Genomic DNA, 26,912 nt, shown 5'->3' with positions numbered 1-26,912 from the left:
TCTCCACATGGCCAATTTCCATTTTTGCTTTTGTTTCTCCAATTCTTCCAAGTGCCATATTTTTTTTTTTTATTAATTTTTTTATGGCTATTGGATTTAAAACGGCGTACAGGTCTTTGCATCTTCTCAACTACTAGGTTTTCATCCATCTCTGACAATTCGGGTTTTACAGGAGCCAGAGAAGGGCAATCAAGAAGGAAGAAGGCTCAGATATTTGCAGAACAAGTTGGAACTGTATGGCCACGCTGAGGGTGCAGAAGAGCGCCTGTGCTTGGTTTGAATTGAAAATTTGTGATAACAGCCTCCCTTAAAAAACGGAATGCCATACTCTTAGAGGGGACAATATAGAATAATATTGATAGAATAATACTAATTACCAAATAGCAACCTAACCATGAAAATCTTTGGATATATTGGTTTCATTTAGTGGTGGCACCGTTAGCCATGCTTTTTGCCCAGTTTTTGCAACTTTTATCCAATGCACACAGAAGTACGGTAGATACATTTTTTTTAGCCATAAATCTAAGGCAGTGTTTCCCCAACTCTAGTCCTCAACAAGTCAAGTTTTCAGGATTTCCATAGTATTGCACAGATGATGGAATTCTTGTCTGCCAGGTGATGCAAAGACCACCTGTGCAATACAAAGGAAATCTTGAGAAAGTGACCTGTCAGGGCTCTTGAGGACTGGAGATGGGGAACACTGCTCTAAGGGCTCACGCATGTTGCTGTATTTTTGGTGTGCGTCCAATCTGACAAAACATTGGAATTCACTCTGACCAATGTGACGGTACAGATTTTTTTTTTCTCAAACTGAGGTGGTCTGAGGATAATATTGCATGTCCGAATTTGATCCGATGTTTGGATCACACTCTGCCATGCAAGTCAATCAGTCCATGGAAACCAGACTCGGATGACGCACTGACACAATGGAGAAGATGGAGAAGATCCGAGGGAATTGGATCACACTCTGATCATAGTTTGATCAGCGTGTGATTTGCACAATTGTCCCGATTCTCTGGGATGAGAAAATATAGGCTCATCTGCACCTGACTGTACAACTATAAGTACCTCACCAGGGAGCTGCCAGGCTGCGCAACAGGTCCTAACAATGACAGTAATTGCGAAATTGGATTACATTTTGACAAGACATGACAAGATGGCAATGGATCCTAATTGTTACTGGTTTGACTTTTGATTTCTTACTGCAATCAGCCTGTAAAAACCTAAAACACATCCCCAAATTATCTAATTCAACTTGGACTACTGGTTTTATTGAGTTTAAGATGCTTGTATTATATCTAGAAAGTTCTGTAAATGTACCGTCACATTAAGCGACGCTGCAGCGATATAGACAACGATCCGATCGCTGCAGCGTCGCTGTTTAGGTCGCTAGGAGACGTCAAACACGGCAACAGCAGAACGATGCAGGAGCGATCCAGTGACGTACTTATCGTTCTCGCTGGTTGTTAGCTCCATGAAAAAAACATAGCAGGCATTGTTGCTTTTCCTGTCAAACATGACGAATCATGCCGACCTGACGACCAAATAAAGTTCTGGACTTTCAGCTACGACCAGCGATGTCACAGCAGGATCCTGATCGCTGCTGCATGTCAAACACAACGAGATCGCTATCCAGGATGCTGCAACGTCACGGATCGTTGTCATTCTCGTTGGAAAGTTGCTCAGTGTGAAGGTACCTTAAGCATACTACAACAAAGGCAAATTAAAGTAATCTAGAAACAATGTCTCTCTAGAATCTTCTGTTTTTAAATTCTTGATTTGATCACTGTTGGTGGGTGTCCTCTTATTTCTTCAACTATTGCTCCAGTATTATTTTGCCACCTTGAATGGTGGAGCTTTTTTATAAGTTTGGAAAATTTAAGACATTATGATGTGCTTGAATTTGACAACTGATTGTTGGCCACGGGGGTTATAAGTCATCCTATTCCCTATTTCTCCCGTAGATCTGTTTTAAAGCAACAACTAAATATGGATCCAATTGAATTTCAATTACGTGTGATGAAGGGGGTCTTGGCTTCCCACTAAAGGATGAAGAATCTGTCTTTAGATTTTCAGCTTTGGCAACAAGTTCAGCGAAATTATTCAAGACTTCTTTTAGCTTTCAGCCATACAAATCCCAAATCATATTCTTTACGATAACTTCCAGAAAAAAAAAGAAATATTAACTCACTATGTCTGCTTTTTTGTGATATCAAAAACCTTGTTTTACGAGTGAAAGAATGGTCTGACCTCTAGGTGTGTGCGCACATGTGTCAAAAATCCTGCTCTTAATGCAGATGTTACTGTCCTTGAAATTGCTGGTATTCTACAACATCTGTGACGCACATGTATTTTCTCAAAAGAAAGTTAGCCCATGATCTAGATAGAACATGTCAATGTAATGTCTTGAATATCTAGCAATCCATCAATGTCTATGCTAAGTTTTTTTTAAATATTGTTATATATTAATATACTGGTGGACACAGACAGAAAATGGCCCACATTCATTACTTTAATTTTTGGGGATGTAGTGTTTCTATACATTGGATATTCTCATATGATTTATAAAATCTATGCAGAACCTGGATTATAAGCGATCAGTCATACAAGGCGATTACTGTCTTGTACATCAACTAGGTCTCACTTTTTATCCCATTACTCTTTGTACTTTCTTAGGTTACAATTGAAGTAGTTGACGGAGCAGACATGGAGCCGGAAAATGACATGCCAAAGGACAACAAGCCCAGCTGGTCGGTTCCATCACCTGACTGGAGAAGTTGGTGGCAGAGGTCATCAACACTACCCAGGATAAATTATGGAGGCCAGGACTACAAATATGACAGCACCACTGAGGATAGCAACTTCTTAAACCCTCTGAGTGGTTGGAACAGACAAGTTCCCAGTCATCGTACACTTGATCTGAAGGAACAGCCAGAGTATGGTAAGTTCATGTTACACAGTTCGCCCTGTACTCACAGATAAGGGGTCAATAAAATGGTGTCCAGGTCGTTGTTGAGAAGGTGGAATCATTTTTGAAAATTATAGGTGAAGATCATGGATGAAAGACGTTTTCAGTGCAATGAAACCATGGTGAGCTGTACCTCAAAGTGTCATTGTTTGGTTATTTTTAGGATAGGCTGTATAGAGATTTGTGGGGTTGGTGTTTTTTCTGTCTATTCATATAATTATTTTGAAAAGCTTGTACAACTCCTGGCAAAAACACTAGCTATATTTGGTCAGTATTTTACATCAGTATTTCTCAGCCAAAACCAGGAGTGGGTGATAAATGCAGAAGTGGTGCATATGTTTCTATTGTACTTTTCCTCTAATTGTTCCACTCCTGGTTTTGGCTGAGAAGTACTGATGTAAAATACTGACCAAATACTGCTAGTGTGACCGCAGCCTAAAAAGGAGTGATCACACCTTGGAGAGCTGTTGCACCAAGTGGACTGATATGAATCATGGCTCCAACACGATAGATGTCAATTGAAACAAAGGAGAGGATTATCAAACTCTCAAGAGGGTAAATCATCACGCAATGTTGCAAAAGATGTTGGTTGTTCACAGTCAGCTGTGTCTAAAATCTGGACCAAATGCAAACAACATGGGAAGGTTGTTAAAGGCAAACATACTGGTAGACCAAGGAAGACATCAAACCGTTAAGACCGGAAACTTAAAGCAATATGTCTCCAAAACAGGAAATGCACAACAAAACAAATGAGGAACAAATGGGTGGAAACTGGAGTCAACGTCTGTGACCGAACTGTAAGAAACCGCCTAAAGGAAATGGGATTTACATACAGAAAAGTCAAACGAAAGCCGTCATTAACACCTAAACAGAAAAAAACAAGGTTACAATGGGCTAAGGAAAAGCTATCGTGGACTGTGGATGACTGGATGAAAGTCATATTCAGTGATGAATCACGAATCTGCATTGGGCAAGGTGATGATGCTGGAACTTTTGTTTGGTGACATTCCAATAAGATTTATAAAGATGACTGCCTGAAGAGAACATGCAAATTTCCACAGTCACTGATGATATGGGGCTGCATGTCAGGTAAAGGCACTGGGGAGATGGCTGTCATTACATCTCCAATAAATGCACAAGTTTATGTTGATATTTTGGACACTTTTTCTTATCCCATCGATTGAAAGGATTTTTGGGGATGATGAAATCATTTTTTAAGATAATACATCCTGCCATAGAGCAAAAATTGTGAAAAGATTCCTTGAAAAAAGACAAATAAGGTCAATAGTCTGGATCTCAATCCAATTGAAAATCTTTGCTGTTGCCAGATCAGCTTTGCAGGTTGGAGCCTTGTCATGGACCATTTTCTTCAACTTCCACCAATCAGTGAAAGTTGGAGCCAGATTGATGAAGAATACTGATTGACACTCAGTAAGTCCAGGCCTCAGAGACTGCCAGCTGTTATAAAAGCCAGAGGTGGTGCAACAAAATACTAGTGATGTGTTGGAGTGGTTTTTTTTTGTTTGTTTTTCATGATTCCATAATTTATTTTTTTCCTCAGAATTGAGTAATTCCATAATTTTTGCCAGGGGTTGTATTAGTAGGATTTTTTGCATTGCCTCTGTTGTGATTGAAAAACAAGACCTCTATAGTACTATCACTTCACATGGCTATGATTATTTAATAATCATTAAATATTATTTAATATAGACAATATATTATAATAGTTGTTTACAGTCAGACACAGGCAGGGGAATATCACTAAGCAGAATCTACAGAAATTAATGAGCGAACAAGAAATCGTCAGATCTGGAGTATCAAGGGATCTGTAAGATAGATATTGCTAATTCTATTACTTTTGCACCATTTTGAGAGTAACGGCACAGTTGCTCCTTCCCTATCCCTAAAGCTACAGGCGTTGTAGCTATCCCTGCTCCCCGGATTACTCCTGATGGTGAAGGTGCTGGGGCCACATGCCTTACTGAGCTCCTGAATCAGCCCTTATCTTTCCCCTCTCCACCCAGGAAAGTGGGTAGTTATGTATATGATTACAAATGAAAATACCAAACCTACAAATAGGCACTCACAAACAGAGTGGAAGTAAAAGAAGGAAAAACCAAATAGGAGAAGATGAGGATATGTACACAGACAAAACACCAAGCAACTGTCTCTTGAGAAACACTCTAAATGCCCCCCCAAACAAACAACACCTTCAACTCCAGAACCAGACACTATGAAACTAACACTGGCAATGCCTCCTTTCCAGAGGCTAGTACATATTTGAGGGGAGTGACCAATACTGAACAGCTGAGATCATCAAGGCGGGAAAGCTCCAGGAGCTCCCAACTGAACAGATTAACCCTGTACTGCTAGCAGACACCGGCACTGTTTGAAGGGGTTTTCCCACAAACAAAAGTTGATTTTAATCAATACATCTTGGAATGATAAGTTTCATTACAGCACAGGATCATAACTGATTCTTTATTTGAAGTAAAACATTGTGTAAATACAAGCAGGTACATATTTTATCTCTCTAAAAGAATTTAGCTGCTATTCCTTGCTGTACTGTCTGAATACTCTTTTGCTTCCTCCCCTGCCCAGGAGCTGTGGTATGATCAGACCATGTTCCTGTTCGGTCAGGCACAGACATTACACACTACACAGCAGGGGCACATTTATAAGATTATCTCAGCACAGGGACATTATATTTAAACACAATTGTGGAACTTCTGTTGATTTAAAATCAACTTTTGTTCACAGGAAAATCCCTTTTAATATGCAGGTGATGGGCTTCTAATTAGTGCAGGAGAAATCAGACAGCGCGGTCTTCTAGCTTCTCTCTGTTGCAGTAAACCCGTGACAGAGAGGCTTTAAAGGGATTGTCCACTACCTGGACTACTGCATTTTAAATACAGTTGTCCCCCTTGTAAAATAAAAATAACATGTACTCATCTAATGCACCAACACCGTTCCAGCAAGTGATGTTTCTTGGTAGTGGACAACCCCTTTAAAGAGAATCTGTCGCCAGTTTGTTCCCACCTAATCTGAGAGCAGCATAATGTAGAGACAGAGCCCTTGATTCCAGCAATGTGGGATGCTTTCTGTAGATTTGACAAAATCGCTGATTTATTAGCAGGAGATTATCACTAGAGGACTAGTAAAGCTGCCAATCAGGGGCGAGGTGGATTTATACAGAGCTCAGCATTCGGACAGTCAGAAAACCTTAGATCTGCAGCACAGAAAACAATGATGTTCACAAATTGACAGCACTATAAATTACACAGCTGGAATCGGGGCCTCTGTCTCTACGTTATGCTCTTCTGAGATGGAGTAGCAAAAACCTGTTGACAGATTCCGTTTAATTAAACCTAAATCTTTGAGATGTTCAATCCCTTTAATGACCTTTTTAAGTTTCACAGTTTAATTGCATTCATATATATATATTATCAATATCATTGATTCATTTGACTCTTTATTGACTTTTATTGAAAAATGATGTTGTTGCTTTTCTCCATAGATTACGCAGATGGAGAAGGAGACTGGAGCACATGGTCTGTGTGCAGCGTTACCTGCGGCAGTGGAAACCAGAAGCGCACAAGGTCTTGCGGCTATGCCTGCACAGCCACAGAGTCCCGGACGTGTGATATGCCAAATTGTCCTGGTATGTGAATGAGGATTACTTGCAGGGGTTGTCCACAACTAGAACAACCCCCTTCTCATTCGTTCACTTTGGCCCCGTTAAAATAAAAATACCTGTACTCGCCTCCGGTTTCGCTCCAGCGGTGTCGGCACTCGCGTTCCTGGGGCTCACATGAGATGGTTACGTCACACAAGCCCTGCGCCCAGTCTGCTCTGGCATCACTGTCCTTTCCTACGGTCGTATTCAACAGGAGCTGAGGGCTGCAACTGATCTGACTTCCGTTTGATGTTTGATTTATCCGAAGGCGGAGACAGTGACGACGGGACTGAATGGTCACAGGGCTCATGTGGCGTAACAACCTCATGTGAGGTGCAGGAATGTGAATGCTGACACCGCTGGAATGGTACTGGCACCAGTATGGGTGTTTTTATTTTAATGGGGCCAAATAAGGAGAAACGCAACTTCTTCTCATTCCTCGTGGTACAAACTCATCACCACAAGAATCATTGCCAAGTGTATAAAAGTAGGTGTTACTCCGGTTCTGTATTGCAGACAGACCGTCCTTGGGCTGCCATGTGCTTCCTTAAAATTCTTCTGGAAAACATACCATCATATAATATGTTTTTGTTTGTTTTGTCTCTTTTCTTTCATAACGCTAGTTTTTGGTTTTTTTTTTATAGTTGTGTGAAAAAGTGTTTGCCCCCTTCCTGATTTCCTGTTCTTTATCATGTTTGTCACACCTAAATGTTTCAGATCACCAAATAAATTTACATATTAGACACAGCGCTGATGTGGTGCCCAATGTCACAACCCCGGGACCGCGAGTGCTGTAACGGAGCTGGCAAAGGAAGTGTGTATTGTATAGGATTTTTTCGATTTTATTGGAGCCGAACATTTAGTTTAAGAAGAGATTGTCCTAGTAGTGGACAACCCCTTTAAGGGAAAAAGAAAACCGACAGGGCCCTGTGTGAAAAAGTGATTGCACCACACACACACACACACACCACTCAAAACAGAAATTTCACCTTGGTTTATCATATATTTGGGAAGCTGAGTTCAAATTCCCTATCCACATCAGGTCTGATTACTGAAACACCTGTTCTCAATCAAGAAATCACTTAAAAAGGACCTAACTGACAAAATGAAATGGACTAAAGCTCCTCAAATGCTAGACCTCATTTCCAAAGAAATACTGCAACAAATGAGGAACAAAATAATTGAGATCCATCCGTCTGGAAAAGGTTAGAAAGCCATTTCTAAAGCTTTGGGACTCCAGTGAACCACAGCGAGAGCCATTATCCACAAATGGCGAAAACATGGAAGAGTGGGGAACCTTCCCAGGAGTGGCCGGCTGACCAAAATTACCCCAAAAGCGCAGTGAAGATTCATCCAAGAGGTCATAAAAGACCCCACAACAAGAACATCCAAAAAACTACCTTTGCCTCTGTTAGTGTTCATGACTTCACCATAAGAAAGAGACGAGGCAAAAATGGTCTGCATGGCAGAGTTCCAACGTGAAAACCGATGCTGAACAGTAAGAAAATAAAGGCTCCTCTTAGTTTTGCCAGAAAACATCTTGATGATCCACAAGACTTTTAGGAGAATACTCTGTGGACTGACGAGACAAAAGTTGAACTTTTTGGAAGGTGTAAGTCCCATTGCATTTGGCTTAGAAGTAACACAGTAAGATGTTCCTTTTCTGAAATGCGAACAGTAAAATATTATGGTGGTGGTAGTGTGATGGTCTGGGGCTGCTTTGCCCTCCAATGTGGCTGAATTACAACAACTTTGCAAAAATGAGTGGGGCAAAATTCTTCCAGAGCGTTGTAAAAGACTCCTTGCCAGTTATAGCAAACGCTTCATTGAAGTTGTTGCTGCTAAGGGTGACCAAACCAGTTAATAGGTTTAGGGGGCAATCACGTTTTCACACAGGGCCCTGTAGGTTTGGATTTCTTTTTCTCATAATAAAAAAGACCTTCATTTTAAAAACCGCATTTTGTGATTACTTGTGGAATCTTTGTCTAATACTTGCATTTGTTTGGTGATATGAAACATGCAAAAGAACAGGAAATCAGGAAAGGGTCAAACATTTTCTCACAAAATGTATATTTTCTTTTAGGCCCTTAAATTCCATGCATATCATGTGGGGTCCGGATCCTCAGAACCCCCCCCACCCATATAATCACTGAAAAGACTGCTCAGAAGTGTGCAGGTCAGAAGGCAAAAGCGCAAAACTCTTTCAAGAGCGGCGTGCAGAATCTATAGGCTTTCTATTGAACCTACACTCCGCTGTGCACATCCTCACACAAGGGGCATGCACATCTACCTCTTGAGCTGCACCCTTGTGAATAGTCTATTGAATGTTTGCTAAGGGGGACTTAGGACCCGGACCTCACTGATCAAAGAATTAAAGGACCCCAAATTATTTTTAAAAGTTTACCAAAGTTTAGAGACATTTATAGTATATTACTGGTATGAAATTAATTGAATGAGCCATATGTATGCAGCCACCTCTCCATGTGGTGAGACCAGGGCCCTGTAATAAGATAAATTTGGGTCTCATCATATCGGTATGCAATAATTTCTGAGATGGAACAACCCCTTTAATATATACGTATGTTGTTAATGTTTTTGAAAATGATGTTGATATGGTTACTTCGTATAGTGCAAACTCTTGGAAGCCTGCAAGTATCACACTACGTCTGTGCTCACTCTGGAGGTATTCGCCTACCAGTGGGCACCGTCAGGATTGATGCTGAGGCATCTCTCCACCATAGGGTCCCATTGTAAAGAAGCGTATGCTGCATGACTCCCTTTATAGACACCACAGTTTGCTGTGCTTTACAGTAAAACAAACGGTAGGCAGACTCCTACCTACCAGACACAGACCGAACGCACCCACTTTTGGCCTCCATCTGGTGAATGGGGGACTATGGCAAAGTTAGCCTACAGTATATGTCAGGAACTCTACTCTAAGTGCACAAGTGTCCACGTACCATAAAGTTCACAGAAGTCTGGAGCTGTTTTTTAAGTTAACATTTTTTGTGTTACAAAGACGAATAAATCGGAGCCGTGAAAAGTAGGAAAAAAGTAGGAAAATCTTCCCTGAAGATTACAAGTTCCTGCCTCATTTCATAGGGTTCACGGCTTTCTCCAGAGCACAGGTGGCATCTGGTGATCAGATTTTACACAGAGGCACAGCAGGCGTAATGGAGAATTTGGTATAAAAATGTTATTTTATTTCTCCACTTATAGTCCAGTACCACTTAATTCCTTTCAAATAAGTCATTTTTTGGCAGTTCAGGGCGTTTCCTAAAGTTGGTAAGAAAAGTGTAGCATTTCATATCCAATGAGGTGTTTGTAATTAAAGTTCTGTGTGGTCTCTGAGCCTCCGAGACTTCTCCAAAGCTGCCATTTCCAGCACAATACATTTACAGTAAGTAAGATTTTATGGTTCACAGGATGCAGGGTTAAGATTGATTTTTATACTAATACACGTATTGCTGTCTTTGGCTAATGGCAGAACATGTCTGGGTACAGTTAAGCACTGCCGTACTTTATAACACCAATTACAAGGGCAAAAACTTGTGTTGGTGTCTCTTTGTTACTGGCTTAGTCACAAAAATAACATGAAGACGACAGGATTCGTTGACTTCACTTGCAGCTGATCCACCTCTCTCGAACTTACAGAATAGTGGACGGCCAGCCGTAAACTCTTCGAGGTTGCTAATATTAGTTAAAGGGAACCTGTCTCTCCTTTACCTGCATATACAGGGTTAATTTGATTTTTAAAAGCCTTTAAATCCTGTCTTTCCGGCTTATTGGAGCAGCAGCTGCAGGGATAAAATGAAGTTTTGTTCTCCCTGCAGCTGCTTGCTTCCAGTCATCGGGGCGTATATTGATACACTGTGAGCGTGGCTGTAATCAGTCCCCTGTAGTGATGAGCGAGTATACTCGTTGCTCGGGTTTTCCTGAGCATACTCTGGTGATCTCCGAGCATTTGTAAGTGCTCGGAGATATAGTTTTCGTTGCCTCAGCTGCATGACTTACAGCTGATAGACTGCTTGAATACATGCGGGGATTCCCTAGCAACCAGGCAACCCGCACGTGTACTCGGGCTGGCTAGTAGCTGTAAGTCATACAGCTGCGTCAACAAAAACTAAATCTCCCAAGCAGTTACAAATACTCGGAGACCACCTGAGCGTGCTCTGAAAACCCAAGCAATGAGTGTACTCGCTCATTCAATATCAGGGGAATAGTGATGAGCATCTGCTCTGCAGCGTACAGTTAGGTCCATATATATTTGGACAGAGACAACATTTTTCTAATTTTGGTTATAGACATTACCACAATGAATTTTAAACAAAACAATTCAGATGCAGTTGAAGTTCAGACTTTCAGCTTTCATTTGAGGGTATCCACATTAAAATTAGATGAAGGGTTTAGGAGTTTCAGCTCCTTAACATGTGCCATCCTGTTTTTTAAAGGGACCAAAAGTAATTGGACAATTGACTCCAAGGCTATTTCATGGACAGGTGTGGGCAATCCCTTCATTATGTCATTCTAAATTAAGCAGATAAAAGGCCTGGAGTTGATTTGAGGTGTGGTGCTTGCATTTGGAAGGTTTTGCTGTGAAGTAAACATGAGGTCAAAGGAGCTCTCCATGCAGGTGAAACAAGCCATCCTTAAGCTGCGAAAACAGAAAAAATCCATCCGAGAAATTGCTACAATATTAGGAGTGGCAAAATCTACAGTTTGGTACATCCTGAGAAAGAAAGAAAGCACTGGTAAACTCATCAATGCAAAAAGACCTGGGCGTCCACGGAAGACAACAGTGGTGGATGATCACAGAATAATCTCCATGGTGAAGAGAAACCCCTTCACAACAGCCAACCAAGTGAACAACACTCTCCAGGTGGTCGGCGTATCAATATCCAAATCTACCATAAAGAGAAGACTGCATGAAAGTAAATACAGAGGGTTCACTGCACGGTGCAAGCCACTCATAAGCATCAAGAAGAAAAAGGCTAGACTGGACTTTGCTAAAAAAGCATCTAAAAAAGCCAGCACAGTTCTGGAAGAACATTCTGTGGACAGATGAAACCAAGATCAACCTCTACCAGAATGATGGAAAGAGAAAAGTATGGCGAAAGCATGATACAGCTCATGATCCAAAGCATACCACATCATCTGTAAAACACGGCGGAGGCAGTGTGATGTCTTGGGCATGCATGGCTGCCAGTGGCACTGGGTCACTAGTGTTTATTGATGATGTGACACAGGACAGAAGCAGCCGAATGAATTCTGAGGTATTCAGAGCCATACTGTGTGCTCAGATCCAGCTAAATGCAGCAAAACTGATTGGTCGTTGTTTCATACTACAGATGGACAATGAACCCAAAACATAAAGCCAAAGCAACCCAGGAGTTTATTAAAGCAAAGAAGTGGAATTTTCTTGAATGGCCACGTCAGTCACCTGATCTCAACCCAATTGAGCAGCATTTCACTTGTTAAAGACTAAACTTCAGACAGAAAGGCCCACAAACAAACAGCAACTGAAAACCACCGCAGTGAAGGCCTGGCAGAGGATCAAAAAGGAGGAGACACAGCTTCTGGTGATGTCCATGAGTTCAAGACTTCAGGCAGTCATTGCCAACAAAGGGTTTTCAACCAAGTACTAGAAATGAATATTTTATTTAAAATTATTGAATCTGTCCAATTACTTTTGGTCCCTTTAAAAACAGGGTGGCACATGTTAAGGAGCTGAAACTCCTAAACCCTTCATTCAATTTTAATGTGGATACCCTCAAATGAAAGCTAAAAGTCTGAACTTCAACTGCATCTGAATTGTTTTGTTTAAAATTCATTGTGGTGATGTCTATAACCAAAATTAGAAAAATGTTGTCTCTGTCCAAATATATATGGGCCTAACTGTATGTGTTCAGCATGTGTGTGGAGAGCAGGCTGTCAATCAATGTGAGGAGAGTGCCCAAGCTCAGATGACATGACAGTAGGCAAGTAGCTGCAGGAAGAATGAACCTTTATTTTCCTGCTATATCTGCAGGTAAATAGTGTTTCTGCTTATGACTGAGGTGATTGACATGTCCTTTGCCATAGGATAGACCTGTCAATCACCTGCAGCAACAACGGCTAGAGCCGGCCGGGGGCAGAGTCGGACTAGGTTGGTCTTTGACTACGGTCCCCTGATAGAACTTTAAACTATATTTTCTCTGGAACGGTCCAGCTATCATGCAGCCGATTTGTGCTGCCTGGAGTTTGGGAATCAATAACAGGTTCTCTTTAGGGGTTGTCACATACAGTTTCATTATTTATTTCATAAAATCACAGCACTTGAATTCTCTGAGGCTATGTTCACTTAGCATTCGACCCTACATTCAGTCGCCTAGTCGAGGGTTACATCTGAAGTTCTGCAAAAATGGAATTCAGACGTATTTTCTGATAGGACCATTGACTATAATGATGCAGACGGAGTCGGTGTGCTCTGTCAGGCATCATTATTGGACATAGACGCCTGTTGGAGGCAGGCAGCAAGACGTAGTAGGCTACGTTTTGAATCTAGCGTCAACCAAGCGTATGTGGCCAATAATGATGTCCTCCTCTTTAGATTAGAGGGCCTGACATTGTCACGTGGTGACACAAATGTCATATTGTACCAGGCTGGCTTATCGAAAGAAGAGCCATGAATGCTGCCAGGTAAGAAGTGGTTCTGCTCCCGTCCCATGGCTTCAGATTACTGACATGGCCAACGGGACCGTGTCTTGCTGATCGGTTAGCACCAAATCTAGTAGGAATTCGTTTTATTATTTTACACCAGTCTGTTCAATTTAAAAATTAGCAAACGGATAACTCCTCTAATAAATTGTTTGTCACCACTGTTGGTTTTTTGCCATTTTGTCTTGCCTTACAAAAAAATGCAGGGTTCAGTGTTCTTAATCTACTGCTAGAGCCAGTTGTATGGGCCTCCTATTTGCGCATTCATTTACTACACAGGGCTTGGGACGAAGAAGAACAAGATGGCTTTAGGAACAAATACTTTGTGAGGGGCGATGCAACTTTTTAGCGTCTGTTCTGAATAACCTTCTCCCCTTGTGAGTCAGTGAAAGCCATGTGTTACCACCTGCTTTGAACTGTATAAGCCACCTGCAAATACTTGTGTGCAAATCAGATCTGTATGTGCAAGAAAGGCTGGAGCTGCCATTTATTAACTGCCTTTCATTCCGATTCTCCAGGAATTGAAGACACATTCAGAACAGCAGCCACAGAAGTGAGTCTCCTCGCGGGGAATGATGAATTTAATGCTACAAAGTTGTTTGGAGTTGGTAAGTGGTATAATGTGAAAGATGTTGCCTGCTTTGATCAATCCCTGATGGTTAGAAGGAGTCTGTCAGCACAGAATCGCTGTTCAGGCACAGGGGCTCAGTCACACTTGGCCCAGCAGTTTTCTGGTCCTTCTCACCTGCTTCTTTTGCATGTATCTCTGCCCTCTTCGTTGATTGACAGCTCTGGCTTTACAGAAGCCAGAGAAGGAAGGTTCTCAGAAATGTTTGGCCTTGCTAAGGGTGCACCAAGCGCCTGTGCTTGGTTTGAAAAGTCATTTTGTGTTGATGGACTCCCTATAAAGTCATCACTTAATGTTCCGGTGCAGGAACTCCCGGGAATTAGATGGAATATGTGACTGTAACTTGTGCATTTACCCTACAGTGCCTCCGCAGGAGAAAGAGTATTACAGTGTCCTTTAAACTTTATAGGCTGTTTGTTTTTTTTGCTTTGTTTTTTTTTCTACACTATTTGTAGCCTCTCTTATTTAGTAGATATGGGTATTTAACAGGGGTTGTTGAAAATGTATTTTCCAAACCAGAAGTTACCTTTCCTATTTTAAGGTTTGCTATTGGCAGACCCTAAATAGATATTTGTCAAGATATTCTACTTCTACAAGAGTGGTAGCTGTAAGAATTGGGCTTTGGATGGTACCAGTCTGGCTGGCAATTGTAATATAGCGTATCTGTTTTTTTTTTTTTTGCTCCTAGATACTGATAGTTGTGAACGTTGGATGAACTGCAAAAGCGAATTCCTCAAGAAGTACATGCATAAAGTGGCCAACGATCTTCCAAGCTGTCCTTGCTCTTACCCTACAGAAGTCGCCTACAGCACCGCTGACATATATGACCGCATTAAACGGAAGGAATTTCGTTGGAAGGACGCAAGCGGTCCGAAAGAGAAACTTGAGATTTACAAGCCAACTGCCAGATATTGCATCCGCTCAATGCTTTCTCTGGAGAGCACCACTCTAGCTGCCCAGCACTGTTGCTTCGATGACAGCATGCAATTAATCACCAGGGGTAAAGGTGCAGGCACCCCAAATCTGATCAGCGTAGAGTTTTCTGCAGAACTACATTACAAAGTGGACATACTGCCGTGGATCATGTGCAAAGGGGACTGGAGTCGGTATAATGAGATACGACCTCCAAACAATGGACAGAAATGCACAGAGAACCCCTCCGAAGAAGACTATTTAAAACAGTTCCAAGAAGCTCAAGAATTCTAGACATTTGCCGTGCTGGAAAGATATTTATAGAAGGACGGAGTCACCATTTCAGTGCTAGTCCTGTGGGGTGTATAAGACCTTGTTTGTAGCCCAGTGTCTGTATCTAGATTACCTAGGCATCGCTATAAAAATTTGGCAGATGGCAATTTTTAATCTGGATCCTGTGAATTATTTACATGATGCTTATACCGACCATGTTAAAGCCGGAGCTCAGTGTTGAAGACATCAAGCGCTTTTGGTTACGGTAATCCAATGACCTGCCATTGCTTTCCGCTGCGTAGACAGCTTGTATTGCTGCTGCAATGGCCAGATAGCCCTCCAGTTGCTGCATGAGATTTATTGATGATGGCCCTGGCTCCAAAGTCTATGGGCACATCATACATGTGGCCCAGAAAACCCCTTTGCCACTGCATATTTCTGTATGAACAGGCCAACGTCGGCACTCCTACATCCCACCGTCCTCCCATTCTTCTAGAAACATTTTTTTTTCTCCTTCCGAAGTAAGCAGTATTCGTAATCTGGCAACGACTTTCCCGCTACCCCATGCTTCTAATGTGTATAACCTGACCTCAATAGCGTGCTGGAGGTGATACTCTACTGATACTTCACTGAAATTGATGGGAAGTATATGTTGGGTGCTCCAGAGCCTGATATGGCTAATAGACGGGGATGCCTCCATTAACAATTCTCATCTATTAACTTAACTTTCTAATATAAATTCACAAATAGTGTTTCTAATGCACAAAACTAATTTTCGGACTTCCTTCTGCTGGGGTAGGACCCATGCTCTCCAACCATCATGTCATCCTTGTTAATGGCCAGCTAAGCAAAATAAAATAAGTTATTGTTTTTATTAAAGGGGTTTTGTACCTTCACATCTTCACTTTCTTTCACCCCATCAGCAGCCATACTTGCTTTCCCCTGCTCCATCGCCGGCTCTCCACCGTTGCTCCTGGTGGTGGTTACAAGCGGCAGCCATGACTTCACGACTACAGCGCACTTGACCGATGCAGCCAATTCTTGAGCTCAGTGGCTTGTGCCCTCTACATCATCATCATCGCTGAACCCAGTGATTGGCTGCAGCGGTAATGTGCTCTGTAGTTGCAACATCCCCATCACCGGCAGAAGCGGTGGAGAGCTGGCTCTTGAGCAGGGGGAGGTAGGTACGGCGGATTTTATGATGGGTAAATAGGACAAGCCAATGAGGTGAGAAAATTTGGTAGTGGAAAAACTTGTTTAATTAGCCAGGGCTGTAGATTCGGTAAGCCAAACCTCCGACTCCTCAATTTCCATGACACCAACTCCACCAAAATGAGCTCCGACTCCATGACTCAGACTCCACAGCCCTGTAATTAGCTATTAATTACATATCTATAAGAATAAATTCAAACAGGACGGAAAGGTAGTGGATTTTTTTCTGCAAGAAAAAAAATGTTCTGCCGCAGAATACAGTACAAGGAAAGTGAACGAGATTTTACCATTTGTAATTCACAAGCTGTAACATTTTTCACGTGGAAATTGAGCTGCGGTACAAATTTTTATATCCGTGATATGTCCGTATCTGTTGTGGACTGTGCGGGGATTTATTTTAGATTTTCCCTATTTGGAAAGCAAAATTTGCAATCAAATCCACAGGCAATGTATTCTGGTGGATTGTGAATGGCAATAGAGGAGCCTTACCCTTCCACTGGTTGTTCCTATTACCCCATGATTCATCAAGATTGGTATTTTGTACTCCAGTATTGATGGAGAGTACGCTGGAGTAAGATGCCACATATTCATTAAGAGACGTGCGCCTCTGCAATACGTGTACTCCAGTCTGCGACTGGAGTACATTCCCTTCATTAGTAGCATAAATGATGATGAATTTGTCGGGCTTACTCGACTACGCTCCATCCCATCTTGAGTTCTGGACACTTTTCTAAAATTTTGGTAGCACTGACCAGGACTGCTTAAAAAAAAATATATATTTTGAAAAAAAAGCCAAAAGTTGCAAGATTTTTGCTCAAAAAATTCTAACGTTTAAAGCAGTTATGCACCAGAAAACTAGTGTAAGTGGATCGGCTCCAGAGTCTTCAGTTATTTAATTTTAGTAGCCAATGGAAAAGGACAAGTGGCCAATAGTGATGAGCACAAGTACTCGTTACTCGACAACTACAAAACATACGGGTATTACCTGACGAACACGGGTGCGAACATTTTACTCAAGCACCCGCAATACTCTGGGCATACCCGAGCACCCTTGGCAAATTCTCGTAACGAGCACATCATTAGTGGCAAACTTTCAAGACTAGTTGGGTCTCTTCTTAAAACCTGGTATTTTATGGGTTTTAGAAACTAAGTACACATAGTTTTGTTTTTTTGTTTTTTTATCCTTCCTCTCCCAGTCCTGTCTGACAAACATGCTCATTTTGAATTGGTCATAAAAATTGTATATATTTATCATGACTGTTTGCCACCCATATCTATCAGGTTTAGTAGTTGTTTAACGGAGCTTCCATTTCTTTGCATTTTTTTTTATCCATATATTTTTGGCTTTCAAGATGGGCCTTTAAAGGAATCTGACAGCAGTTTTTTGCTATGTAATCTGAGATCAGCCAGTGACCCTGATTACAGTGATGTGTCACTTACTAGACTACTGTTTCAATAAAATCAGGGATTTATCATCAGGAGATTATCACTGCAGGACTAGGTGTCTTGTGCCTCGTGGTCCAACCCCACCTCCACCACTGATTAGTAACTTTCTATCAATATACAATGTACACAGAAAACTGCAAATAGTGGTGTGGGCGTATTTAAACAGTGCTCACTGCTCAGCATTCAGAAGAGAACTGCTAGATCTACAGCAGAGAAAACTGATTGTTTTTTAAATGAAAGCAAGCAGCCCAGTAAGTGACACATCACTGGAATCGGGGTCCCAGCCTCTAGTTCATGCTGCATAGCAAAAGCTAGTGACAGACTCCCTTTAAAAAAAAAACAAAAACAAATAAGTGAAGGAAAAATAGAGGGTTATTTTTAAATCTTTGCATTTTTTTTAAATTTTTTTAAATAAATGAAAATCCTTCCTAATATAGCAGGTGACCTTTCACATGCTACCTTTTTTCAAAATGGACACCATGGTTATTTATACACAACTAGGAGAATTCAGGGTAGCTTTTTTCATGTGAATTATTTTTCAGGGACTAAAAATATAAAGAAAAGTGGCACTTTCTCAAAAATACAGCAAATTCAGTGTTTTGTCTTGTTCTACATTATTTTAATGTTTAGTCCTTGCATTTATTTTCTATTTTTGGGGTAGGCATCAACCAAATGGAGTCTAAAAGAAGAGAATATTTGAAGAATGTGTGGGGTTCATCTGTTATTGCTGTTTACAGATACTACAATATTTTTGTAAAGTATTTATTACATTGTAGTTATATCATGCGTTGCGCATGTCTATTGTATTGTGACTTTATGTTTTTTTTGCTTTGTCTTTACTTTTTCCTCTGCTGGAATGTCATCACATATGTGGAACACAAGCACCACGTTTGAAGCTGGTCATCTGTTATTTTTGATGTCCATTAAGAAAGTAATGCTAAATAAATTCACCCAAAGAGTTGTTTTTTCTGTCTATTTTATTTTGTTTTTGTTTGTTTTTTTTAACATCTATAATTTTGTTTTCATTCAAATCAATTGAATATATCTGTAAAATTTAGGAACCTAAATTTAGACTACATTTTACTTTCAAAGTAATAAGTGCCATGAATTTCATGGGTTGTGTTTTTGTTTTTCTTTCCCAAGGGTTTTTGTGGTTTATTTTCATGCACATTTTTGTTTTTGTGGTTTGTTTAGGTTCTTTCTATTTTTTTAAATGCATGTTAGGCCTTGCCATAGGAAACTCCGGAAAATATGCCGGGGAGGGGGGAGGGCGAGTAAATGTCATAATGGATACAAATATCAGGTTCTTGACTCTCTTCCTCACCACCCAAAAAAAGTGCTAAAAGACACGTAAAGATACAGTGAAACATCAGTTAACAATCAAGTCATACAGTCAACGCTGGCTGCAATGGCTTTGCCTGAAAAACCTAAGGTGCCTTCTTGGAGCACCATAGTATAGGTCTCCAGTGAAGCCTACCAGTGCACATTGAAGTCGTTTTATGAGCTTTATATTTAAAGCAAATTATTGGGTCAGATAAGATCTGAAAATTTCTACCTAAATAAGGCATTTCTGATCTCGCAGGACTGAGTCTGCCATTGTCCAAATCTGCATGATCAGAGATGTTTGTCTGTTAATATTACCGTATGTATAATCTGCTAAATTTAAGATGGCCTTGACTACAAAAAAATTTCAAGCTGCTTAGTTTTCCTCTTTTTAGAGACATAGAACTATAAAAATAATTGTTACATAGCTTAACAAAGCCTTTAAGACAAAAGTTACTTGACACGCTTTTTCAGTTTTGTTTATTTTTTTCTAATTGCTGCTGGCAATATTCTAATAAAAATACTGACAAAAAAAATGTTAACATTTTGTCAAACACTTTTCCATGTTTCGTCAAGTATTCCACGGCAAAAAAAAACAACAATTTCCTTTCCACATACTTTACAGCATTTTTTCACACACTTGCCTAAAACTTTTGTATGGTAAAGTAAGAATGCTTCCAAAGATAGAAGTGTTAATAGTTAGCATTCTCTAACTTATAAAAATAAAGGGATCAAAACGGAAATCTAAATCAAATCAATGTTCGGTGTGGCCGCCTTGAAAACAACATCACTTATCATTAGTTCTACAGAATCCCTAAATACATGCACGAGTCTACCTAGAAGAACTGAACACCTTACCTGACCATGCTCGTGTGCCAACCAAGTGTCTTCGGCGTGCTCGAAAAATATGTTCGCGTCCCCGTGGCTATTCAACAGCCGTAACACACGCTGGTATTGTCTGTTAGGCAATCCCCGCATGTGTTGAGGCTATTGAACAACCCCGAGACATGCAAAACCGGGGGCTTGAACATATTATTCAACCACACCGAAGACAGTTGGATAGCACCCGCGCATGTTGGGCTAACCTCTTGTCCGAGCACGTTCACTCATCACTGTTAGTAACCAACTATACCGACCAGGTGAAAATGATCAACATTTTCTTGTAGGTTGAAACACAGTAATTGAAAGAAAAACAGCTTTGTGGAAATCTTGAAAATTGGTTGAGGAACAGACAAAGATGAGAATATAGTCACAATCCTACCACAAAACAATAGAAAGGTTCTAATCGGCACTCCGGGTGGCTGATGGATATCTAGACCATACACAAGACCACAGAACTCCTTAGTTACAGTGAAGAAACTGTTATTGATCTGTCCAAGTTATGTTCAAGGGAACCACTTTTTACAAGATGGCCAATGTTTCAGTCTTCACTGCCCTTGATCAGATTGTTAGAAGAATTGTGGTGGATGCTCAATAGTGAATCTGTGTGCGGTCAGCCTCTCTAGTGAGCATCCACCACACGACTGCTTCATGGCGGGGGACAATCGTTCAACTACACCTTAGCACCTGCTTATTTTCCATCAATCTCCACCCTTCTCTTGCTCTATGAAGACAGAATGGTCAGCCAAAGAAGAGGGAGACTAGAGATAGAGGGAAAACAAGCATGTGGGAAAGTGTAGGTAAATGTTTGGCCCTGCCATGAAGCACTGAGTGGCAGGACTCTGTTTGAACACTTATTCTGTGCTGACAGTCCCTTTAAGGGCAGGGCAGATACAATGGCCACCAGGTAAAGCATGGTACCCTCGAACATGAAATGTTGACATCAATAATATTTTCTTTGCTGCAACTAAGGAATGCCGTGGCCTTTTGTGCATTGTGTGCCATGGCAAGACTGACCACAAGGTATTTATACAGCATCAGCAAGGTCTCTCCCAAGCAAAGGTGTTCTTAGACAGCTCTTTGGTCTTGGCCATGGTGGAGAGGTTGGATTGTGATTGAGTGTCTTTTATACAGATAACAAGTTCAAACAGATGCAATTAGTACCGGTTATGAGTGCAGAGTAGGAAGGCTTCTTAAAGAAAAACTAACAGTTCTGTAAGAATCAGAATTCTTGCTGGTTGCTAGGTAATCAATTGCTTATTTCATGCAATAAAATGCAATTATTTATAAATCATACAATGTGATTTTTCTGTTTCTTACTTTTAGATTCTGTCTCTCACAGTTGAAGTGTACTTTCGATAAAAATTACAGAGCTCTCCATTCTTTGTAGGTGGGAAAACTGTAAAATTGGCAGTGTATCAAATACTTATTTTCCCTACTGTATATGTTTGAATCTGACATGGTTAACTACTCCATGGAGTTTGCTTATGTTTATATGGGTGTATTTGGGATAGGATAGTTGTCAGTCCTACTTGGGTCAGGGAATTTCCTGATATGGAGCATCAGCCATCAGACCTTCGCAGTAAGACGTTTATGCCATTTCTACGTGGTAAATCCTTTGAATATTAATTCCTTTGTTGCAGAGATAGATAACTCCTAGATATCCCTGGCACCATTCTTCTTGGTTACATTTTAATGTATGGGTGCCATATATTCTTGAGTGTTGGGCTCTAGAGGACACAGATAAATCATGGAATTTAGCCACTGGATCTATCGTTTAGTTCTTTTGTAGAAATATTATATTTGTACATGAAATCATTCTTAATAGTGATGAGCGAATATACTCGTTACTCGAGATTTCTCAAGCATTCTCGGGTGTCCTCCAATTATTTTTTAGTGCTCATAGATTTAGTTTTTCTTGCCACAGCTGAATGATTTCCATCTGTTAGCCAGCATAAGTATATGTGGGGATTCCCTGGCAACCCCCACATGTACTTATGCTGGCTAACAGATGTAAATCACTCAGCTGCGGCAAGAAAAACTAAATCTCCGAGCACTAAAAAATACTCGGAGGACCCCCGAGCATGCTCGAGAAATCTCAAGTAACGAGTATATTCGCTCATCACTAATTCTTAACCTTTTCCAGGTTTGGATTATCAAATTTTTTTGTAAGGTGTGATGATTTTTTTTTTACATTGTTTATGTTGATTCGTATACCATTTGATTAGATAGTCGTATATAGTCCTCCTCCAAGTTACGTTAATATGACAATCACGCCCTTATTCACAGTCAAGGTATTTCTGCCAAAGGAAAAAAAAGGAGATTTCTGTGCCTTAAAAACAACATCCTCTGTATTTTTGTTGGCGATGTGACAGAAAGTTTCTGTTTCAAGTGGAAATGACTGATTTTAGACTTCATATTTATTTTTTCTACCTTTCCGGCTTCAGACATTCAGCCAGTCATTCCACGTCTCGTTTATCCATTCATATTTCAGAATCCATTTTTATACAGTAAAGGAAAAATAAAGTGCGCAGGTAGAGCCATAAAATATCTGACTTGAACACGAGTCCATGTCACAAAGTGCTCTTGTGTTTCGCCGACTTCTGTATGACTACGCTGGTAACACAAGTAAAGCTATTTTAATGACCGCCACACTCTCCGGGGCTGCTGATAGATCTCCACATTTGTAAAAGAGCAACTCAGGCTATTTGGAAACAAACTCTGGAAATACTTTGATGATTGACAGATTTCCTACTTTCTAAGAAATGTAGGCTCAAAGAACAAAAACTAATGGCAACTACTGAAATGCATAGGGGAAGCAAAAAAGAAAAAACATAGTGGCCGCTAAAAAAAAAAAAAAGTTTTTTCTTTACAAGCAGCTAAAATGACTTCATCCATAAATCTTTCTTTCCACACCACTGAACACGAAATTGTGTTCCCATTATATAAGACCTTGTACGCGCTAGCATTTTTTTTTTATAATGAAACAAAAAATCCAGCATTAAGTGACAGGTCCCATTTATTTCAATGAAGGTTTAACACAGATTCTACAATTCTTATTTTCAAATATACTCCACAACATTGAAATGGCAACACCATTTTTGAAAAGTTCTTGAATTATGTAAATCAAAGGATGGATAGACATGTTGATGATATGAAAAGGATGAAAAAAGGGAAACATTTTCAAAGCATCTCGATTTATTCAGTATCAAATATGAGAGACAAAAATATGTGCACTTTCACCCTTTGCTGCTATCAATGAGGTTATTAATGGTTGAGGAATGTTCTGCCATGCTGAATGCACTCCCTCAAATCATCAAGATCCGCTGCTGGCAGCTCCCTTTGCAATTCCATACCAATGACATTCCATTTGTGCTCGATGGTAGACAAGTCTGGAGATGTTGCAAATAGTAGCACATTTAGGCCATGCAGATTGCTCAAAGCATGAGCAAGATGTGGCCTGGTGTTGCGCTGTTGAAAAATGGCTCCTCTCGTTCTTTGGAGAAATGGACACATCACTGGTTTCATGATCAAATGAATGCAACAGCAAGCTGTTAGTGTACCTGCAATGAAGACTAGCAGGGTCTGGCTATTGTACGTGATGCAACCCTACACCATAATCCCAGGACAGTGACGTTCTCTCCTCAAAACCTCGTTTTGGGATTTTCCATGTGGTCTCATATGTTTTGAAGAAGGGAACGTATTGTTCTATTGTGTACTGCAAGTGAAATTAAATTTCACGTATCATGCCTAAGGCGTCAAGCAGTGACATTAGAAGGCTCTTGGACAATATTGTCCATCAACAGTTGTTCTATTGAGCTCCACCTACCACCATGTGTAAAGGCTATCATGGTGCAGAGCAAGATGGCAATGGAGGCTTTAATGGAGCTCTGTCCACTTCAGTGACGAGTCTCGCTTTTGTCTTGGATGCATTGACAGACCGAAATTGGTCTGGAGACAAGGAGGCAACGCCATGAAAAGGCCTTCATCAGGGGTCGTGAAAGTATCCCAGAAATCATCTTTCAACCCAAAAACTCGGCTGCATGGTGCTACTGAGAACAGCTTGCATGGTCTAAATGTGCTACCATGGCCTGTAGCACTTGTCTCCCATCGAGCACATCTGGAACAGCATTGGTCATCATTTGCTAAGGGAGCTGCCAGCAGTAAATTTGGATGATTGCCCAAGTGCATTCAGTGTGGCAGAACATTCTTCAGAAAACCATCAATATCCTCATTGATAAAAGCAAGGCATGTGTGTATTTCTTTGTATGGCACTAATTACTCAATACTGAATAAATTGAGAAGTTTTGAAAAGTTAGTTTACATTTTTTTCTTATTTTAATATTATTAATATTTTTATCAATAAATGTAAAAATTAACCCCTTTATGACCCAGCCTATTTTGACCTTAATGACCTGGCCGTTTTTTGCAATTATGACCAGTGTCCCTTTATGAGGTAATAACTCAGGAACACTTCAATGGATCTTAGCGGTTCTGAGAATGTTTTTTCGTGACATACTGGGCTTCATGTTAGTGGTAAATTTAGGTCGATAATTTTTGCGTTTATTTGTGAAAAAAATGGTAATTTGGCTAAAATTTAGAAAATTTCGCAATTTTCAAATTTTGAATTTTTATTCTGATAAACGAGAGTTACGTGACACAAAATAGTTAATAAATTACATTACCCACATGTCTACTTTACATCAGCACAATTTTGGAAACAAAATGTTTTTTTGCTAGGAAGTTATAAGGGTTAAAATTTGACCAGCGATTTCTCATTTTTACAACGAAATTTACAAAACCATTATTTTTAAGGACCACCTCACATTTGAAGTCAGTTTGAGGGGGTCTATATGGCTGAAAATACCCAGAAATGACACCATTCTAAAAACTGCACCCCTCAAGGTGCTCAAAACCACATTCAAGAAGTTTATTAACCCTTCAGGTGATTCACAGCAGCAGAAGCAACATGGAAGGAAAAAATTAACATTTAATTTTTTAGTCCCAAAAATGATCTTTTAGCAACAATTTTTTTATTTTCCCAAGGGTAAAAAGAGAAACTGGACCCAAAAAGTTATTGAACAATTTGTCCTGAGTACGTCGATACCCCATATGTGGGGGGGGGGGGGGGGGGGAACCACTGTTTGGGCGCACGACAGGGCTCGGAAGGGAAGGAGCGCCATTTGACTTTTTCAATGAAAAATTGGCTCCAATCTTTAGCAGACACCATGTCGCGTTTGGAGAGCCCCTGTGTGCCTAAACATTGGAGCTTCCCCACAAGTGACCCCATTTTGGAAACTAGACCCCCCAAGGAGCTTATCTAGGTGCATAGTGAGCACTTTGAACCCCCAGGTGCTTCAGAAATTGATCTGTAAAAATGAAAAAGTACTTTTTTACACACAAAAAAAAAATTTAGCCTCAATTTTTTCATTTTCACATGGGCAACAGGATAAAATGGATCCTAAAGTGTGTTGGGAAATTTCTCCTGAGTACATCGATACCTCATATGTGGTCAGAAACCACTGTTTGTGCACACGGCAAGGCTCGGAAGGGAAGCAGCGCCATTTGACTTTTGAATGAAAAATTAGCTCCAATCATGGTGCTCCCCCACAAGTGATCCCATTTTAGAAACTAGAACCCCCCAAGGAACTTATCTAGATGCATAGTGAGCACTTTGAACCCCCAGGTGCTTCACAAATTGATCCGTAAAAATGAAAAAGTACTTTTTTTCACAAAAAAATTCTATTAGCCTCAATTTGTTCATTTCCACATGGGCAGCAGGATAAAATGGATCCTAAAATTTATTGGGCAATTTCTCCTGAGTACACCGATACCTCACATGTGGGGGTAAACCACTGTTTGGGCACACGGCAGAGCTCAGAAGGGAAGGAGCGCCATTTTACTTTTTGAATGATATATTAGCTACAATCGTTAGCGGACACAATATCGCGTTTGGAGAACCCCTGTGTGCCTAAACATTTGAGCTCCCCCACATGTGACCCCATTTTGGAAACTAGAGCCCCCAAGGAACTTATCTAGATGTGCGGTGACCACTTTAAACCCCCAAGTGCTTCACAGAAGTTTATAACGCAGAGCCGTGAAAATAAAAAATCATTTTTCTTTCCTCAAAAATTATGATTTAGCAAGCATTTTTTTATTTTCGCAATGGTAACAGGAGAAATTGGACCCCAATAGTTGTTGCCCAGTTTGTCCTGAGTACGCTGGTAAACCACTGTTTGGGCACACATCGGGGCTCGGAAGGGAGGGAGCACCATTTGACTTTTTGAACGCAAGATTTTCTGGAATCAGTGGTGGCGCCATGTTGCGTTTGGAGACCCCTGATGTGCCTAAACAGTGGAAACCCCTCAATTCTAACTCCAACACTAGCCCCAACACACCCCTAACCCTAATCCCAACTCTAGCCATAACCCTAATCACAACCCTAACCCCAACACACCCCTAACCACAACCCTAACCCCAACACACCCCTAACCCTAATCCTAACCCTAATCCCAACCCTAACCCCAACACACCCATAACCCTAACCACAAGCCTAATCTTAACCCTATTTCCAACCCTAGCCCTAATTCCAACACTAACTCTAATTCCAGCCCTAACCCTAAGGCTATGTACCCACGTTGCGGATTCGTGTGAGATTTTTCCGCACCATTTTTTAAAAATCCGCAGTTAAAAGGCACTGCGTTTTACCTGCGGATTTACCATGGATTTCCAGTGTTTTTTGTGCGGATTTCAACTGCGGTTTCCTATTGAGGAACAGGTGTAAAGCGCTGCGGAATCTGCACAAAGAATTGACATGCTGCGGAAAATTCAATGCAGCGTTTCCGCGCAGTATTTTCCGCACCATGGGCACAGTGGATTTGGTTTTCCATAGGTATACA

The 26,912-nt window shown here is 40.7% G+C and overlaps 1 protein-coding gene across 1 annotated transcript in view; it reads left to right on the top strand.

Moving 5' to 3' along the window:
• ISM1 (isthmin 1) overlaps positions 1-18,769 on the top strand; it is an 85,075-nt gene extending 66,306 nt beyond the window's left edge. Inside the window, exons 3-6 of the mRNA XM_069768775.1 lie at positions 2,677-2,941; positions 6,486-6,629; positions 13,859-13,948; positions 14,657-18,769. Of these exons, the coding sequence (XP_069624876.1) occupies positions 2,677-2,941; positions 6,486-6,629; positions 13,859-13,948; positions 14,657-15,174 (1,017 nt within the window). The 3' untranslated portion in view covers positions 15,175-18,769. The remainder of the gene's footprint in view (positions 1-2,676; positions 2,942-6,485; positions 6,630-13,858; positions 13,949-14,656) is intronic.
• Positions 18,770-26,912: the final 8,143 nt, after the last annotated feature.

Source organism: Ranitomeya imitator, chromosome 5 (genome assembly GCF_032444005.1).
Source record: "Ranitomeya imitator isolate aRanImi1 chromosome 5, aRanImi1.pri, whole genome shotgun sequence".
Lineage (NCBI taxonomy): Eukaryota > Metazoa > Chordata > Amphibia > Anura > Dendrobatidae > Ranitomeya > Ranitomeya imitator.
Note: the sequence above shows the minus strand (reverse complement) of the source record. Positions and strands in the feature narration are given on the sequence as shown.